Genomic DNA, 18,506 nt, shown 5'->3' with positions numbered 1-18,506 from the left:
CAGCGCCAATCCCCTTACACCCCACTCTTCTCTCGGCGCCAATCCCCTTACACCCCACTCTACTCTCAGCGCCAATCCCCTTTCACCCCATTCTGATCTCAGTCCATTCCCTTTTACCCCACTCTGCGCTCAGCGCCAATCCCCTTTCGCCTCATTCTGCTCTCAGTGCCAGCGTGTCAATGGGCACTAAGTGGCTCTTGATCAGTGTTGCCCAGGTTGAATAATCAGAGCGCTTCCAGTCAGCGCTTCCAATTCAAAAGCGGATGGGCAATGGTACAGGATGTGTGTGTGTGGGAGTGTGTGTGGGTGAGTGAGGTGTGTGTGTGTGTGTGTGTGTGTGTGTGAGGTGTGTGTGTGTGTGTGTGGGTGTGTGTGTGTGTGAGGTGTGTGTGTGTGTGTGTGTGTGTGTGGGTGTGTGTGTGTGTGAGGTGTGTGTGTGTGTGTGTGTGTGGGTGAGGTGTGTGTGTGTGTGTGTGTGTGTGTGAGTGTGTGTGTGTGGGTGTGAGTGTGTGTGTGTGGGTGTGTGTGTGTGTGTGTGAGTGTGTGTGTATGGGTGTGTGTTGAGGAGTTGGGGGGGCAACGTATTTAGCTGGGAGAACCGGGTCTGAATAGGCTGTGGGATATGGGGGAGGGGGAGTCTGACTGGGAGGGGTGGGATATGAGAGGGGGGGGGGGGGGGGGGAGTCTGACTGGGAGGGGTGGGATATGAAGGGGGGGGGGAGTCTAACTGGGAGGGGTGGGATATGAGGGGGGGGAGTCTAACTGGGAGGGGTGGGATATGGGGGGGGAGTCTGACTGGGAGGGGTGGGATATGGGGGGGGGAGTCTGACTGGGAGGGGTGGGATATGGGGGGGGAGGGGAGTCTGACTGGGAGGAGTGGGATATGGGGGGGGGAGTCTGACTGGGAGGGGTGGGATATGGGGGGGGAGGGGAGTCTGACTGGGAGGAGTGGGATATGGGGGGGGGAGTCTGACTGGGAGGGGTGGGATATGGGGGGGGGGGGGGGGGAGTCTGACTGGGAGGGGTGGGATATGGGGGGGGGGAGTCTGACTGGGAGGGGTGGGATATGGGGGGGGGGGGGAGTCGCACTTGCATTTACGTAGAGGACCAGATGCCAAACCATCACAGGTTCTTTGATTTACAAAGGTATATTTCAATTTAATTCCTTAATTAATGTACAACTTTGTTAATAAAAATTAAAGGTGGCCAACCCAATGAGAACGCACAGCTGTTCGGACCGAGCTGGTGCCCGGTTTCTCTCAGTGACTGGAACAACCTCTTGCTGTGGATGCCATCGCAAAGTTGGCAGCGCTCTGTGTCAGAGACTGAGGCGGCCCCTCTTGGGCACCCACCCTCCCTCCTGAAGGGCGGCCTCCCCTTGAAACCTCCACCTCCTGATCTCTCTCCACCTCCTCAGCTCCGTGCCCTGCTCCCCCTGACCCACACGCCACACTCGCTGGGCACGGTGCCCACCCTGTGGGATCACTGGGCAGCCCCACCCCCAGGACTGTCGCGGTTTCAGGTGGGCGTGGGGGGGGGGGGGGGGGGGTGAAGCAGGGAGAATAGGTGAGCTCTGTGCATGGACAGTGGCACCCCTTGGCAAAGATGATGGCGATGGGTCTGAGGGAGGTATCACCGCTGGGCCAGGATGGAGGGGGGATGGGGCGGGCGCTCACTGATGAACCGGAGAAGCCAATGGAGAAATCCGTTTCCCTTGTGCACCTCGGCCTCTCCCCGACTCCCCACTGAGTTTCGGAAAGAGCTCATTTGTCCTGGGCCCCTCCCCCGCCCCTTAGCACCTTAGCCATTCCTGATTGGAAACCTGGTTTGGGGAGGGAGAGGGGGAGGGGACACGGCCCTTATCCCCTCTCTCCCTTGTTGGGGTGGGGGATGCTGGGAGTAAGAGGATTCACATCGGCCAATCCTGGTTCTGTCGGTCACAGCGGGGAGCAGAAAAAAAAATAGAAGATATAAAATATATTGCATCTGAGAACAGCTTGAAAAATTTACATCAAAACCCAGCACATCTCGATACAGCCATCGAGGGAGCATGAAAGAATGGTTTCAAATCACAATCAGTGCTTCTGAATAATTTCCTTAAATAACGTGTTTCGAGGAGAGTTTGTGGTCGCTCCGAGCGGTCTGTTGCCAAGGCGACAGGACAGGACGGTCACTCAGGGCTGCTCTCTCCGAGCGAGCAGGGCCAGCGAAGGAAGCAGTGCAGCATGGGTCGCTCTTCGGTCACTAGGCCGCTGCCAAGCTGCCATTAAGCCTCTGATGTGGCCTGTGGCTTCAGGTGTGCCGTTTCCATCGCCGTCCCGTGTGGCAGCTTGGCCCTCTTGAAGAACCCGAGCTATGAGACACAAAACAAGCACAGAGTCACAGACTGGGGGCCGGAGACCAGAACAGAAAAGAGACGAGGGATGCAGAGAGAGAGAGAGAGAGGAGGGAGAGAGAGAGAGAGAGAGAGAGAGAGGAGACAGAGGGAGAGAGATAAGGAGAGAGAGGAAAGAGAGAGACAGAGCAGGAGAGAGAGGAGACAGAAGGAGAGAGGAACAGAGACAGACCAAAGGAGAGAGGACTGTCACAGAAAGAGAGAGAGAGAGAGAGAAGTGAGAGAGAGAGAGAGAGAGAGAGAGAGACAGTGTCCAGGGCTAGGTGAATTGGCCATGGGGAATGTCCCGGTGAAAGGGATTTTGGGGGAACAGGGTGCACAGCAGAAGTGAGACTCTGAGTGTGTAACACAAACAGGTCAGGATCCTCACACAGAGTGACGGATGGATCAGTAAAGCTGGGCCCAGTGTCAGTATGTCTGGGACATAGCTCCCGGTTAGACTGCTGGGCTCTTGCAGTTTGTGCCATTGTCAATGGGAAGCAGCTGCTGGTTCAGGAGTTGAGGCCTCCTCGACGACAATGAGCACACAGGCCTCGAAGCCCAGCCCTTCCAAACCCATTCCAAAACCCAGTTAGTTGTGCGGAAGAGATAAAAGAGGTGGGGGCAGGGAAGTTGGGGAATAAATCAGATCGCGAAAGCTCGTTTCGATCCTGGTGACCATGATCAACTGGTGAAAAACCCCATCGAATTCACTCACACCCTTTAGGGAAGGAAATCTGCAATCCCAACCCACTCTGGCCTACATGTGACTCCAGTCCCACAGCCAATATGGCCGACTCTTAACTACCCAGCAAGCCTCTCGGTTCAAGGGCAATTAGGGATGGGCAACACATGCTAGCCCTTTGCCAATGAAAGAGTAAAAGGGGTTGCCTGAAGCCGAGATAGAAGGCCCGGTTCCTGACAGAGATGGCATCAAACTCAGTTTGGAACTGAAAGAACGGCTTCGGGTGACCGCTGCAGTGGATTCTGGGATCAAACCAACGTACCTTGTACAAGATGAAGATGAGGAGAGCGAGCAAGAGCAGACCGACCAACACAGCCAGGATAATAATCCAGAGGGGGACAGAATATGAATTTTCTGGCTTGATCCACATCACAGGAGTCGAGACCTAGACGCAGAACAGGACATGGGCAGTCCAAACAGGACTCAAAGCACACAAAGCTCTGTCCCACCACTCACTGCTTCGACAGCTATTCACCTGCTCAGCCGTCCCTGTACCTTCATTTCCAACAGCTCAGGCCCCAGCAAAGCCCTTACTCCCTTTCAATCGGCACAGCCCTTGTTCTGGTTCATGGGTGGCTCAGTGGTTAGCACTGCTGCCTCACAGCGCCAGAGACCCGGGTTCAATTCCCGCCTCAGGCGACTGTCTGTGTGGGTTTCCTCCCACAGTCCAAAAACGTGCAGTTAGGGTGAATTGGCTGTGCTAAATTGCCCACAGTGTTAGGTGAAGCTTAATAAACTGTTTCACTGTGAAAACTAAATCTTCAGTACAATTGTGCTCCACTGTTGGAGAGTCAGTGCTGAGGGAGTGCCGCACTGTCCAAGCGTCAGTGCTGAGGGAGTGCCGCACTGTCCAAGCGTCAGTGCTGAGGGAGTGCCGCACTGTCCAAGCGTCAGTGCTGAGGGAGTGCCGCACTGGACGAGCGTCAGTGCTGAGGGAGTGCCGCACTGTTGGAGAGTCAGTGCTGAGGGAGTGGGCACTGTCGGAGGGTCAGTGCTGAGGGAGTGCCGCACTGTCGGAGGGTCAGTGCTGAGGGAGTGCCGCACTGTCCAAGCGTCAGTGCTGAGGGAGTGCCGCACTGTCCAAGCGTCAGTGCTGAGGGAGTGCCGCACTGTTGGAGAGTCAGTGCTGAGGGAGTGCCGCACTGGACGAGCGTCAGTGCTGAGGGAGTGCCGCACTGTTGGAGAGTCAGTGCTGAGGGAGTGGGCACTGTCGGAGGGTCAGTGCTGAGGGAGTGCCGCACTGTCGGAGGGTCAGTGCTGAGGGAGTGCCGCACTGTCGGAGGGTCAGTGCTGAGGGAGTCCCGCACTGTTGGAGAGTCAGTGCTGAGCGAGTGCCGCACTGGACGAGCGTCAGTGCTGAGGGAGTGCCGCACTGTCGGAGGGTCAGTACTGAGGGAGTGCTGCACTGTCGGAGGGTCAGTGCTGAGGGAGTGCCACGCTGTCAGAGGGTCAGTGCTGAGGGAGTGGGCACTGTCGGAGGGTCAGTACTGAGGGAGTGCCGCACTGTCGGAGGGTCAGTGCTGAGGGAGTGCCGCACTGTTGGAGAGTCAGTGCTGAGGGAGTGCCGCACTGGACGAGCGTCAGTGCTGAGGGAGTGCCGCACTGTTGGAGAGTCAGTGCTGAGGGAGTGGGCACTGTCGGAGGGTCAGTGCTGAGGGAGTGCCGCACTGTCGGAGGGTCAGTGCTGAGGGAGTGCCGCACTGTCGGAGGGTCAGTGCTGAGGGAGTCCCGCACTGTTGGAGAGTCAGTGCTGAGCGAGTGCCGCACTGGACGAGCGTCAGTGCTGAGGGAGTGCCGCACTGTCGGAGGGTCAGTACTGAGGGAGTGCTGCACTGTCGGAGGGTCAGTGCTGAGGGAGTGCCACGCTGTCAGAGGGTCAGTGCTGAGGGAGTGGGCACTGTCGGAGGGTCAGTACTGAGGGAGTGCCGCACTGTCGGAGGGTCAGTGCTGAGGGAGTGCCGCACTGTCGGAGGGTCAGTGCTGAGGGAGTGCTGCACTGTCGGAGAGTCAGTGCTGAGGGAGTGCCGCACTGTAGGAGGGTCAGTGCTGAGGGAGTGGGCACTGTCGGAGGGTCAGTACTGAGGGAGTGGGCACTGTCGGAGGGTCAGTACTGAGGGAGTGCCACACTGTCAGAGGGTCAGTGCTGAGGGAGTGGGCACTGTCGGAGGGTCAGTGCTGAGGGAGTGCCACACTGTCAGAGGGTCAGTGCTGAGGGAGTGGGCACTGTCGGAGGGTCAGTACTGAGGGAGTGGGCACTGTCGGAGGGTCAGTGCTGAGGGGGTGGGCACTGTCGGAGGGTCAGTGCTGATGGAGTGCCGCACTGTCGGAGGGTCAGTGCTGAGGGAGTGCCGCACTGTCAGAGGGTCAGTGCTGAGGGAGTGGGCACTGTTGGAGGGTCAGTACTGAGGGAGTGGGCACTGTTGGAGGGTCAGTACTGAGAGAGTGGGCACTGTCGGAGGGTCAGTGCTGAGGGAGTGCCACACTGTCGGAGGGTCAGTGCTGAGGGAGTGCCGCACTGTCGGAGGGTCAGTGCTGAGGGAGTGCCGCACTGTCGGAGGGTCAGTGCTGAGGGAGTGCCGCACTGTCGGAGGGTCAGTGCTGAGGGAGTGCCGCACTGTCGGAGAGTCAGTGCTGAGGGAGTGCCGCACTGTCAGGCTATTTGACCGTGTGGGGCAGCGCAGTGAAGGCTGCTGTAGGTGGGTGCTGGATAAACTGATCTGATTTTGCCAAGGGCTGGGATACATGGTTGGCTCTGTGTGACACCGTGCCCTCCCAGCTCCTCTCTCACCGCCCCTTGGGGTTGTTCAGTGGAAGCTGAGAGCCAGGAACAGCTTGCCTCAGCTCTGCCCTCCTCCGTGGGCACCAGTGCTAGGCAGGTCTGCAGGCAGCGGGATGAGCTGAGACTGATGTGTGCCTACGATCATGGGCAGCACTGTTTGGTCCAGTCACTGGAAACGGCGCTTGCCGCAACATGATGCCAGCAGGTGGCCTGGCACAGGGTGAAATTTGGCACTTTCGCAACACTGAGTACTTACCAGCAAGCTTCCTCCCGGGTAGGCCTTGGGCAGGATCTGATAAGGCATGCGGTGCGCCTGGTATGTGGCATTGCATGGCAGTGTGAAAGGTTGGTGCTGCCTCTGAAAAACACAATGGCACACATCGGGAGGTGTAACAGCTGTCAGAGAGCGTGGGCCCTTACCCGCTGTGACCGTCACACACCACACCGCATCACCAGCAGCAGCCTGGCACCCATTCACACACTCCCAGGACAAGGACAGCACGGGTTAGATACAGAGTAAAGCTCCCTCTACACTGTCCCCCCATCAAACACTCCCAGGACAGGGACAACACAGGGTTAGGTACAGAGTAAAGCTCCCTCTACACTGTCCCCCATCAAACACTCCCAGGACAGGGACAGCACGGGGTTAGACACAGAGTAAAGCTCCCTCTACACTGTCCCCCCATCAAACACTCCCAGGACAGGGACAGCACAGGGTTAGATACAGAGTAAAGCTCCCTCTACACTGTCCCCCATCAAACACTCCCAGGGACAGGGACAGTATGGAGTTAGACACAGAGTAAAGCTCCCTCTACACTGTCCCCCCCATCAAACACTCCCAGGACAGGGACAGCACAGGGTTAGATACAGAGTAAAGCTCCCTCTACACTGTCCCCCATCAAACACTCCCAGGGACAGGGACAGTATGGAGTTAGACACAGAGTAAAGCTCCCTCTACACTGTCCCCCCCATCAAACACTCCCAGGACAGGGATAGCATAGGGTTAGACACAGAGTAAAGCTCCCTCTACACTGTCCCCCCATCAAACACTCCCAGGACAGGGACAGCATGGGGTTAGATACAGAGTAAAGCTCTCTCTACACTGTCCCCCCATCAAACACTCCCAGGACAAGGACAGCACGGGTTAGATACAGTGTAAAGCTCCCTCTACACTCTCTCCCATCAAACACTCCCAGGACAGGGACAGTACGGGATTAGATACAGAGTAAAGCTCCCTCTACACTGTCCCCCCATCAAACACTCCCAGGACAGGGACAGCACGGGGTTAGATACAGTGTAAAGCTCCCTCTACACTCTCTCCCATCAAACACTCCCAGGACAGGGACAGCACGGGGTTAGATACAGAGTAAAGCTCTCTCTACACTGTCCCCCCATCAAACACTCCCTGATTGGCCTGTCCAACAGAAACGGGCCTGATGAGGTTGCCCCTAAATGGAGCAGGACCCCTGGAGATTTCTGGACCTTTCCCCGTTCCTGGTGCCAGGTGTGACACCCTGTCTCTTGATGCTCACCCTCATGAGCAGTGGGCGCTCAGTGCCCCTGCCAACTGCCCTCCACCACAATAGCATGTGCCAGGGATAGCAGCTTACCTGGAGGAAAGTGTGTGCCCACACCCGGGTCCGGATCTCCAGTACCACGTTGGCGCCCTTGCTCAGCAAACCGACCTCACAAATCAGGCTCAGGCACTCCACGTGCTGGCAACTCTGCCAAGGGAAAAGGACACAAGATGGTTACGTTCCCAGGGCATGGTGTCTGTCACACGTTGACCCATTTGCATCAAGAACCCCACCCCCACCACCCCCTTGCCCTCTTGTAGATGGTGATGCTGCCATTGTGTCGTAGAGTTACCCAGTCTCCTACCCTGGCACCACATGCAGCCGAACCAGATCGGGCTAGTTTTGCCCTGCATTGGTGCACTGTACCTGGCCATTTGCTGGTCTCATTGATAGCAAGTGCCAGCCTTTCCCTTCCAGTCTTGGCGATCTCTACTAACATTGGCATCACCAAAATCAGTGACAAGACTCAGTGGTAAGCAGTACCCACCTGGGCACCACCCATCCCCAGCTATTACATGGAGCCCATGAGTGGCCAACAGCAACGTGCCATCTCGTTCAGACCGCTTGCTGCCGCAAAAATAGCCAGTGCGCGCCACGCCCAGCAAGTACACTCTGACATCTCCCGCTGTGCCAGGCTTGATATGACTCCAAAGGTTGGGCACTGCCGCTGGTCATTGACACCCGGTGCCTCAGTGAGTTACTGAAGTGTGCCCACTGACAGGGGCTACCAGGTAATGGCGATGGGGGCTGCAGGATGTGTGTGCCAGCCCCCTGCTGGCACGGGCACAATCCACCTGCAAGGTGCCCTTAGGTTAGTGCCAAAGATTGCAGCCTCAGAAGCAGAGCAATGGATGGAATCACCAGAACGAGGCCAAGTGAAGGGAGGACCGAATGCTCGCTTTGGAGAAAGAGAGATCGCAGGGGACCGAGGGGCTAGAAGTGTGTGTGGGCTGGAGTGGCCTGTTTTCGGCAGTGCCACCCCCCTACCCGACCACAGGCGGGACAGTCGCGAGAGTGCTCCCCTCCCCAGTCCACACCATCTTCCAGTCAACTCCCAGCTCACATCCCAAATCCACCAGCCGCTCGTGGGCCAACGATCGACAGAGCTTTCTCCTTACTGACAATTTCGGAGTCCAACTAACACTGGCACAGCATGCTGGGAATTTCCCTTTCTCCCCACTAAATCTCAGATCAGCCACGACCTCGGCGAATGGCGTCGAAAACTCCAGGAGGGGGCTGAGTGGCCTGCTCCTGTTCTTGGTCGCGACCTTCACATCTCTTGCTCTCTCGCCCTCCAAATCCTCTTCTCTTCGGGACGTCTCCTGTCTTTTTGACACATTATGAGGGGGATTGCTAACAGTTAAAGAGGCACGCTGGGGGTCAAAGAAGCCTAAGTGAGGGGGCCCTGGGGTTTGCTTTGCTATTTTATGATGTGTCTGATCAACACTCGGTGTCGTTCTGCTCCAGCGTTGATCATCCCGTTTTGGGACCAAATCCATTCTCTCATTGGCATCTTCCTCCCCACCGTCCTCGAAGGGTCTCGTTCCTCTTGGCGATTCTCCCTCCCACCACAGGAGGGAGCCTTTTGCGGAGCCTTGTACGGGGGAGAATGGGGCGCCTTGGGGATCGCTTTTCGCCCGTCGCTCAAATGATCGCTGCGTTCCTGATCGTCCCATTCTCCCAACTCGAGACAAAACGTAGGGCTGGCTCTTCAAATTCCGATCCTTCAGTAAATCTCTGCGGGTTCCTTCAGCAGCACTGGCTTTCGATGTTTGCCAGATGGCTCTGCATACAGCACGCATTGTGAATGAGCAATGCCACCCAATTCCTGCCAGCAGGTGGCAGACACAGTTCAACGTGGTCAAGTCATCTCAAAGAGCTAAAAGCAAGAAAGATTCCATACATTCGGAATTCTGCTTGCAAAGATTGCCACCTGGGAATCCTGTGTGCCCAATTCTAGGAGTCCAGGGTGGATAGCGAGGGTACACGGTTTGGCCACTTCCGCAGAGGAAGTTACACGGACTCACCATGTCGCCTGTAATTGCCCAGTTTGACGGTCCAATTGCAGAAGTCTCGTACGAGACCTCCCCCCTATGGAGAAACTTACTGTAAATGCCAAGTCCCGTTCCCAGGCCCACTCTGCCATGGCTGCCGATTCGGCACGGCTGTGGCGCCAACTTCCAGGACCTGTCGACTGTACTGCCACCATTCCCGGCTGGCGCCGAGTCGGAGGTGGCAGGGGGAGTGGTGGCATTACGGTGACATGAGAGTGAGCACTACAGCCGGGCATGACCGGAGCTGGAGCAGAGACAGCGGCAGCAGCAGCAGAGTGGGCCCAGGGCGGGCAAGGGGGCTGGGAGATTGGCATTTACAGTAAATTTCTCCGCTCCATGGAAGTCTCACTGTCTGACCGCAGTGAGACTCCCAGGATTTTACCGTCAAACTCCAACTGCCTGAGCCATTGCTTTTGCTGCAGATTCACTGCTTTTGGTCATTCGCTAATGCAAATGAGCCACCATAGGTTCACTGCTATTGGTTGGTTTGCTGATAAAGGCTAGCCACTATTGGTTGGTTTGCTGATAAAGGCTAGCCACTATTGGTTGGTTTGTTGCTGATTAGCCACTATTGGTTGACTCGCTGCTGCTTGTTAGCTGTTACTGGTTGACATGCTGCTGCTGGTTAGCCACTAGTGATTGACTCGCTGCTGCTGGTTAGCTGCTATTGGTTGGTCTGCTGCTGCTGGTTAGCCGCTATTGGTTGGTTTGCTGCTGCTGGTTAGCCACTATTGGTTGGTTGTCTGCTGGTTAGCCGCTATTGGTTGGTTGTCTGCTGGTTAGCCACTATTGGTTGGTTTGCTGCTGCTGGTTAGCCACTATTGGATGGTCTGCTGCTGCTGGCTAGCCGCCATTGAATGGTTAGCCACGATTGGTTGGTTTGCTGCTGCCGGTTAGCTGCTATTGGTTGGTTTGCTGCTGGTTAGCCGCTATTGGTTGGTTTGCTGCTGCCGCTTAGCCGCTATTGGTTGGTTTGCTGCTGCCGGTTAGCTGCTATTGGTTGGTTTGCTGCTGGCTAGCCGCTATTGGTTTGGCCACTGCTTACGTTTGTTGGTTGGCTGCTGCTCCCGATCACCGGTCTCCATTCTGCTCCAGCTCTCTGCTCGGGCTCCTGCTGTCTCCTCATTGGTACTGTAAAGACTGGCAATATTACTGTTTAGCCAACAATTACAAGGTCTGTACCCAACCCACTGGCTGCTCCCAGTCATGGGGCGTGTGGTGGTTTGGTCTTACCTGGACGCTTCCCCTGGTCAGGGTGACCCAGTGTCTCTCTGGGGCCATTTTGTAGAGATGGAGCAATGACAAGCAATCTCCCTAAAGTATGCCCAGGAAGTAGGCCCGGTGAGCAGTGACACCTGACTGAGCTGGGAGTCACCGCATCGATGGCACATCAGAAAGCTCAGGAAGGGGACAAAGTCGAAATCGGGCAGTGGGAAAGCGATCAATGTCCAGTCACTGCTCATACAGGACACACCAGGGCCCTGGGAGCTACACCGCACGAGAATGACTCCAACGCTATCCAGATCCATGGGGAGTTCAGGCCGTTCAGTTCCTCCCCACCCCTCCCATCTACCTCAGAGAAACAACAGGAGGTGGGCTGGGACAATTCCAGTCCGTTCCACCTGGGAGCCCACTCCCTGCGGACACACAGAAAAGGAGACAATGGTCTTCCTGAGAACGGAAGCCAGGAGTGGATTGGAAGTTGGGAGACAGGCAGCACGAGAATTCGCCAAACTTGCTGAAGGCCTGTGGCTCTGAATCCTTTCAGTCTCACTATCTGAAATAGAAACTGGGAGCCAACGTAGGCCATTCAGCCCCTCAAGCTTGATCCTGCATTCAGTATCATCATGGCTCATCATCCAACCCAGTGTTGCTGGGGATGGGTGGGGCCGAACTGGATTGGTTCATCTATTGTCGTTGGCGTAGACTTGCATATTATCCCCAGCTTAAGATAATGGAAGAAAGGCCAGTGTTGAGCCAAGGGTCCGATGAGCTGTTTGTGGAAATCAGAGGGCTGCAGGTTATAGTCGATGCTGGGAAAACAACACCTGTCGGCTTCCCAGTAGGAAGTAGCCTGAAATCTAGGCCGAGAGCAGCAGGAAACATCCCACAATCCCACGCATGGCAACACAGGAAGTGTCTCCAACCAGTTCCCATGAAGCAGTAGGAAAGTCGCTCAATACAAAAGGAAGTGTCAAGGTTTCCAACTCATTTGGTCCTGAATCTGGGCAGGCCTTAATCCCAGGGATCACAGCAAGGGCAGCTGGGGATATGGCGAGTGTTTATCCCCAGACGGGTTACAGACTAACCTAGCCTTGTGAGTCCAGGCTGCTGACATTCATTGAGAGCACCGTCACAGGCCCCAACCTGGTACAGGACTGGAATTGAGGCCTACAGCATAGCTGTAATCCCAGGGCAGCCTGGGAATGGGGAACGCAGACAGTTCATGACATGAGGATCCACAATTTCCCAGAGATCCGGTGTGAAGTCACTGGACAGTGATCAGGAGCAGGAACCCTGGATAATTTCCCCCTCTGTCCCTAACCCAGGGATCACTGGATAGTGAAACTTTATACGCTGGTGCAGTCTATACGTGGGAGCAGTCTATACACGGGTACAGTCTGTATGTGGGTGCAGTCTATACGTGGGAGCAGTCTATACGCGGGTACAGACTATACGCGGGAGTAGTCTATACGAGGTTTCAGTCTATATGTGAGTGCAGTCTACACGAAGGTGCAGTCTATACGCGGGTGCAATCTATACGCGGGTGCAGTCTATACGCGGGTGCAGTCTATACGTGGGTGCAGTCTATACGCGGGTGCAATCTATACGTGGGTGCAGTCTATACGCGAGTGCAGTCGAAACGTGGGTGCAGTCTATACACGGGTGCAATCTATACGCGGGTGCAGTCTATACGTGGGTGCAGTCTATACGCGGGTGCAGTCTATACGTGGGAGCAGTCTATATGCGGGTACAGTCTATACGTGGGTGCAGTCTATACGCGGGAGCAGTCTATACGCGGGTGCAGTCTATACGCGGGTGCAGTCCATACGTGGGAGCCGTCTATACACGTATGCAGTCTATATGTGGGTGCCGTCTATATGAGGATAAAGTCAATACGAGTGTAAAGTCTATACGAGGGTACAGTCTACACGTGGGTGCAGTCAATACGAGGGTGCAGTCTATACGAAGGTGCATTATATACGAAGGTGCAGTCTATTTGCGAGTGCAATCTATATGTGGGAGCAGTCTATACGCGGGTGAAGTCTATACGTCGGTGCAGTCTATATATGAGAGCAATCTATACATGGGTGCGGTCGGTACAAGGGTGAGGGCCGTATGAGGGTGAGGTCCGTACGAGGGAGCGGTCCGTACGAGGGTGCGGTCCGTACAAGGCTGAGGTCTGTACGAGGGAGCAGTCCGTACGAGGCTGAGGTCTGTACGAGGGTGAGGTCTGTACGAGGGAGCGGTCTGTACGAGGGTGAGGTCCGTACGAGGGAGCGGTCCGTACGAGGGAGCGGTCCGTACGAGGGTGAGGTCTGTACGAGGGTGAGGTCTGTACGAGGGAGCGGTCTGTACGAGGGTGAGGTCCGTACGAGGGAGCGGTCTGTACGAGGTGAGGTCCGTACGAGGGTGAGGTCCGTACGAGGGTGAGGTCCGTAAGAGGGTGAGGTCCGTAAGAGGGAGCGGTCCGTACGAGGGAGCGGTCCGTACGAGGGAGCGGTCCGTACGAGGGTGAGGTCCGTAAGAGGGTGAGGTCCGTACGAGGGTGAGGTCCGTAAGAGGGAGCGGTCCGTACGAGGGAGCGGTCCGTACGAGGGTGAGGTCCGTACGAGGGTGAGGTCCGTACGAGGCTGAGGTCCGTACGAGGGTGAGGTCCGTACGAGGGAGCGGTCTGTACGAGGGTGAGGTCCGTACGAGGGAGCGGTCCGTACGAGGGAGCGGTCTGTACGAGGGTGAGGTCTGTACGAGGGTGAGGTCTGTACGAGGGAGCGGTCTGTACGAGGGTGAGGTCCGTACGAGGGAGCGGTCTGTACGAGGTGAGGTCCGTACGAGGGTGAGGTCCGTACGAGGGTGAGGTCCGTAAGAGGGTGAGGTCCGTAAGAGGGAGCGGTCCGTACGAGGGAGCGGTCCGTACGAGGGAGCGGTCCGTACGAGGGTGAGGTCCGTAAGAGGGTGAGGTCCGTACGAGGGTGAGGTCCGTAAGAGGGAGCGGTCCGTACGAGGGAGCGGTCCGTACGAGGGTGAGGTCCGTACGAGGGTGAGGTCCGTACGAGGCTGAGGTCCGTACGAGGGTGAGGTCCGTACGAGGGAGCGGTCTGTACGAGGGTGAGGTCCATACGAGGGAGCGGTCCGTACGAGGGAGCGGTCTGTACGAGGGTGAGGTCTGTACGAGGGTGAGGTCTGTACGAGGGAGCGGTCTGTACGAGGGTGAGGTCCGTACGAGGGAGCGGTCTGTACGAGGTGAGGTCCGTACGAGGGTGAGGTCCGTACGAGGGTGAGGTCCGTAAGAGGGTGAGGTCCGTACGAGGGAGCGGTCCGTACGAGGGTGAGGTCCGTAAGAGGGTGAGGTCCGTACGAGGGTGAGGTCTGTAAGAGGGAGCGGTCCGTACGAGGGAGCGGTCCGTACGAGGGTGAGGTCCGTACGAGGGTGAGGTCCGTACGAGGGAGCGGTCCGTACGAGGGTGAGGTCCGTACGAGGGAGCAGTCCGTACGAGGGTGAGGTCCGTACGAGGGAGCGGTCCGTACGAGGATGAGGTCCGTACGAGGGAGCGGTCCGTACGAGGGAGCGGTCCGTACGAGGGTGAGGTCTGTACGAGGAAGCGGTCTGTACGTGGGTGAGGTCTGTACGAGGGTGCGGTCCGTACGAGGGTGAGGTCCGTACGAGGTGAGGTCCCTACGAGGGTGAGGTCCGTACGACGGTGAGGTCCGTAAGAGGGAGCGGTCTGTACGAGGGAGCGGTCTGTACGAGGGTGAGGTCTGTACGAGGGTGCGGTCTGTACGAGGGTGAGGTCTGTACGAGGGTGAGGTCTGTACGAGGGAGCGGTCTGTAAGAGGGAGCGGTCCGTACGAGGGAGCGGTCCGTACGAGGGTGAGGTCCGTACGAGGGAGCGGTCCGTACGAGGGAGCGGTCCGTACGAGGGTGAGGTCCGTACGAGGGAGCGGTCCGTACGAGGGTGCGGTCCGTACGAGGGAGCGGTCCGTACGAGGGTGAGGTCTGTACGAGGGTGAGGTCTGTACAAGGGAGCGGTCCGTACGAGGGTGAGTTCTGTACGAGGGTGAGGTCTGTACGAGGGAGCGGTCTGTACGAGGGTGCGGTCTGTACGAGGGAGCGGTCTGTACGAGGGAGAGGTCCGTACGAGGGAGTGGTCTGTACGAGGGTGAGGTCCGTACGAGGGAGCGGTCCGTACGAGGGTGAGGTCCATACGAGGGTGAGGTCTGTACGAGGGTGAGGTCTGTACGAGGGAGCGGTCCGTACGAGGGAGCGGTCCGTACGAGGGTGAGGTCCGTACGAGGGTGAGGTCCGTACGAGGGAGCGGTCCGTACGAGGGTGAGGTCCGTACGAGGGAGCGGTCCGTACGAGGGAGCGGTCCGTACGAGGGTGAGGTCCGTACGAGGGTGAGGTCTGTACGAGGGAGCGGTCCGTACGAGGGTGAGGTCTGTACGAGGGTGAGGTCCGTACGAGGGAGCGGTCCGTACGAGGGAGCGGTCTGTACGAGGGTGAGGTCCGTACGAGGGTGAGGTCCGTACGAGGGAGCGGTCCGTACGAGGGTGAGGTCCGTACGAGGGAGCGGTCCGTACGAGGGAGCGGTCCGTACGAGGGTGAGGTCTGTACGAGGGAGCGGTCTGTACGAGGGAGCGGTCTGTACGTGGGAGCGGTCCGTACGAGGGTGAGGTCCGTACTAGGGTGAGGTCTGTACGAGGGAGCGGTCCGTACGAGGGTGAGGTCTGTACGAGGGTGAGGTCCGTACGAGGGAGCGGTCCATTTGTGGGCGGCACGGTGGCACAGTGGTTAGCACTGCTGCCTCACAGCGCCTGTAGACCCGGGTTCAATTCCCGACTCAGGCGACTGACTGTGTGGAGTTTGCACGTTCTCCCCGTGTCTGCGTGGGTTTCCTCCGGGTGCTCCGGTTTCCTCCCACAGTCCAAAGATGTGCGGGTCAGGTGAATTGGTCAAGCTAAATTGCCCATAGTGTTAGGTGGGGGGTAAATGTGGGGGTATGGGTGGGTTGCGCTTCGGCGGGTCGGTGTGGACTTGTTGGGCCGAAGGGCCTGTTTCCACACTGTAAGTCTAATCTAATTAGTAAGAGGGAGCGGTCTGTACGAGGGTGAGGTCCGTACGAGGGTGAGGTCCGTACGAGGGAGCGGTCCGTACGAGGGTGAGGTCCGTACGAGGGAGCGGTCCGTACGAGGGTGAGGTCCGTACGAGGGAGCGGTCTGTACGAGGGTGAGGTCCGTACGAGGGAGCGGTCCGTACGAGGGTGCGGTCCGTACGAGGGAGCGGTCCGTACGAGGGTGAGGTCCGTACGAGGGTGCGGTCCGTACGAGGGTGAGGTCCGTACGAGGGAGCGGTCCGTACGAGGGTGAGGTCTGTACGAGGGAGCGGTCCGTACGAGGGTGAGGTCTGTACGAGGGAGCGGTCTGTACGAGGGTGAGGTCTGTACGAGGGTGAGGTCCGTACGAGGGAGCGGTCCATTTGTGGGCGGCACGGTGGCACAGTGGTTAGCACTGCTGCCTCACAGCGCCTGTAGACCCGGGTTCAATTCCCGACTCAGGCGACTGACTGTGTGGAGTTTGCACGTTCTCCCCGTGTCTGCGTGGGTTTCCTCCGGGTGCTCCGGTTTCCTCCCACAGTCCAAAGATGTGCGGGTCAGGTGAATTGGTCAAGCTAAATTGCCCATAGTGTTAGGTGGGGGGTAAATGTGGGGGTATGGGTGGGTTGCGCTTCGGCGGGTCGGTGTGGACTTGTTGGGCCGAAGGGCCTGTTTCCACACTGTAAGTCTAATCTAATTAGTAAGAGGGAGCGGTCTGTACGAGGGTGAGGTCCGTACGAGGGTGAGGTCCGTACGAGGGAGCGGTCCGTACGAGGGTGAGGTCCGTACGAGGGAGCGGTCCGTACGAGGGTGAGGTCCGTACGAGGGAGCGGTCTGTACGAGGGTGAGGTCCGTACGAGGGAGCGGTCCGTACGAGGGTGCGGTCCGTACGAGGGAGCGGTCCGTACGAGGGTGAGGTCCGTACGAGGGTGCGGTCCGTACGAGGGTGAGGTCCGTACGAGGGAGCGGTCCGTACGAGGGTGAGGTCTGTACGAGGGAGCGGTCCGTACGAGGGTGAGGTCTGTACGAGGGAGCGGTCTGTACGAGGGTGAGGTCCGTATGAGGGAACATGCTTTTTGAGGGGCGTGTGGGTGAATTGTTGCCAGCCTGTCCTGGCAGTGTTCCTGGCTGTACTGGGTGGTCTTTCTCTTCAGTGCCAACTGCAGCTTTGAGAGGTTCCCTCAACCTGACACAAACGTCCATTCGGCCCCTCCTCGTGCTACCTGTGTCGTCCCCCTGCTCTATCCTCTGGGCAGCTCCTTGTTTACCTCTGCCAACAGCCTCTTTTGAAAACCTCTGGCTACCAGCTTCCTGAAACTGCCCACTCTGTGCCAGGCTTCCCTGGGCACTTCTGCCCTGACACCTGTCACCATGTTTTAACCTGTCTCAGTGGGGCTCAGGATATTGGACTGGTGTGGGCATCACAATGAGACGTGATCCAGTGCCCAGTCAGGAGCAGGAAGGTTGGCTTATTTCTCAAGGAGCAACGGGCAATGAACCCGATGCCCACCCCACCCCGTGAGTGAATAGATGGGGAGGATGTGGGGTTCGACAAGACAGGAAGCAGTTGAGCTGCTTGCATGGATTCATGGGGCAGTGTACAACGGGTTCTGCTTCAGAAGGGCAGGGCACCAGGCCTGAGAATCGCTTCTGTTTGCCAGGCTGCCAACTCTGACGGGCACCTGCCCGTAACCAGGTCGCTGGCGAGGCCACTCCTGTTGGGAACACTGCTGGCACAAAAGCGGCAGGGGAGTGGTGGGAGAACATGATCCCCCGACTCCCCCTGCACCTGGTCACCTTGGCACTTTAGGTGTACCGTCCCCTGGCGCAGATGGTGCCTCCAATGCCAGGATGGGGACCCGTGCCGGAACAGCACAAGAACTGCGCTCAAAGGAAAATGGATGAGTGAGTGCGGGCAATCAGAGGAAGTGCCAACAGAAATGGATGATCAGCCATGATGATAGTGAACAGCAGAGCAGGTCTGAGGGGCTGAATGGCCTTCTGCTCCTATTCTTCTCTGACTGTGAACTCCCATCCTTCCGTCTCTCCGGGTCTGGCTCCAGTTTGGAGTGAGACCCAAGGCTCTCCCACTCCCCTCCTTTCACTGTCCCCCTGACCCCCACCGCCCCTACTCTCCAGGGAACTCACCAGACTCTCCAGATCCCCCAGCTGCTTCCTCGCTGCTTCCCGACGGCGGATAGAATGATCCGGCTTCTCCGAACTGACATTTAGCGTCCGGGCTGATTCCACTGGGGGGCTCTGCAGCTGGGGTGGGGATGGGGAGGAAGACAGGGAGTCAGGGTCCTGAGTCCAACCCCGGACCCTCGGTGGGCCAAGCGAGAGGCCAGCTCCTGCCTCAGGGGCTGGCAGGGCACTGGACCCTGTTCAATTCACACACTGCTCACTTCCAGCAGCTCGCCAGTGCCCTGGCAACGCTCAGGTTGGCACCATACTCAGTTTAAATGTGATCCATCCTGCAGCTCACACACACACACCCACACACACCCACACACACACACACACACACACACACTCCCCCACACACACACCCACACACACACACACACACACACACACACCCACACACACATTCCCACACACACACACACTCCCCCACACACACACATTCCCACACACACACACATTCCCACACACACACACTC

At 57.8% G+C, this 18,506-nt stretch overlaps 1 protein-coding gene across 1 annotated transcript in view; it reads right to left on the bottom strand.

The window, feature by feature from the left end:
- Positions 1-1,129: 1,129 nt before the first annotated feature.
- LOC132805742 (integrin alpha-5-like) overlaps positions 1,130-18,506 on the bottom strand; it is a 101,684-nt gene continuing 84,307 nt past the window's right edge. The window contains exons 26-30 of the mRNA XM_060820968.1: positions 17,992-18,108; positions 7,509-7,622; positions 6,155-6,256; positions 3,382-3,504; positions 1,130-2,353 (exon numbers count right to left, since the gene is read on the bottom strand). Coding sequence (XP_060676951.1) covers positions 2,267-2,353; positions 3,382-3,504; positions 6,155-6,256; positions 7,509-7,622; positions 17,992-18,108 — 543 coding nt within the window. The 3' untranslated portion in view covers positions 1,130-2,266. The remainder of the gene's footprint in view (positions 2,354-3,381; positions 3,505-6,154; positions 6,257-7,508; positions 7,623-17,991; positions 18,109-18,506) is intronic.

The sequence above is a fragment of the Hemiscyllium ocellatum genome, chromosome X (genome assembly GCF_020745735.1).
Source record: "Hemiscyllium ocellatum isolate sHemOce1 chromosome X, sHemOce1.pat.X.cur, whole genome shotgun sequence".
In the NCBI taxonomy this organism is placed as follows: Eukaryota; Metazoa; Chordata; class Chondrichthyes; order Orectolobiformes; family Hemiscylliidae; genus Hemiscyllium; species Hemiscyllium ocellatum.
The sequence above is the reverse complement of the archived record's forward strand: the minus strand, read 5'-3'. Positions and strand labels throughout refer to the sequence as shown.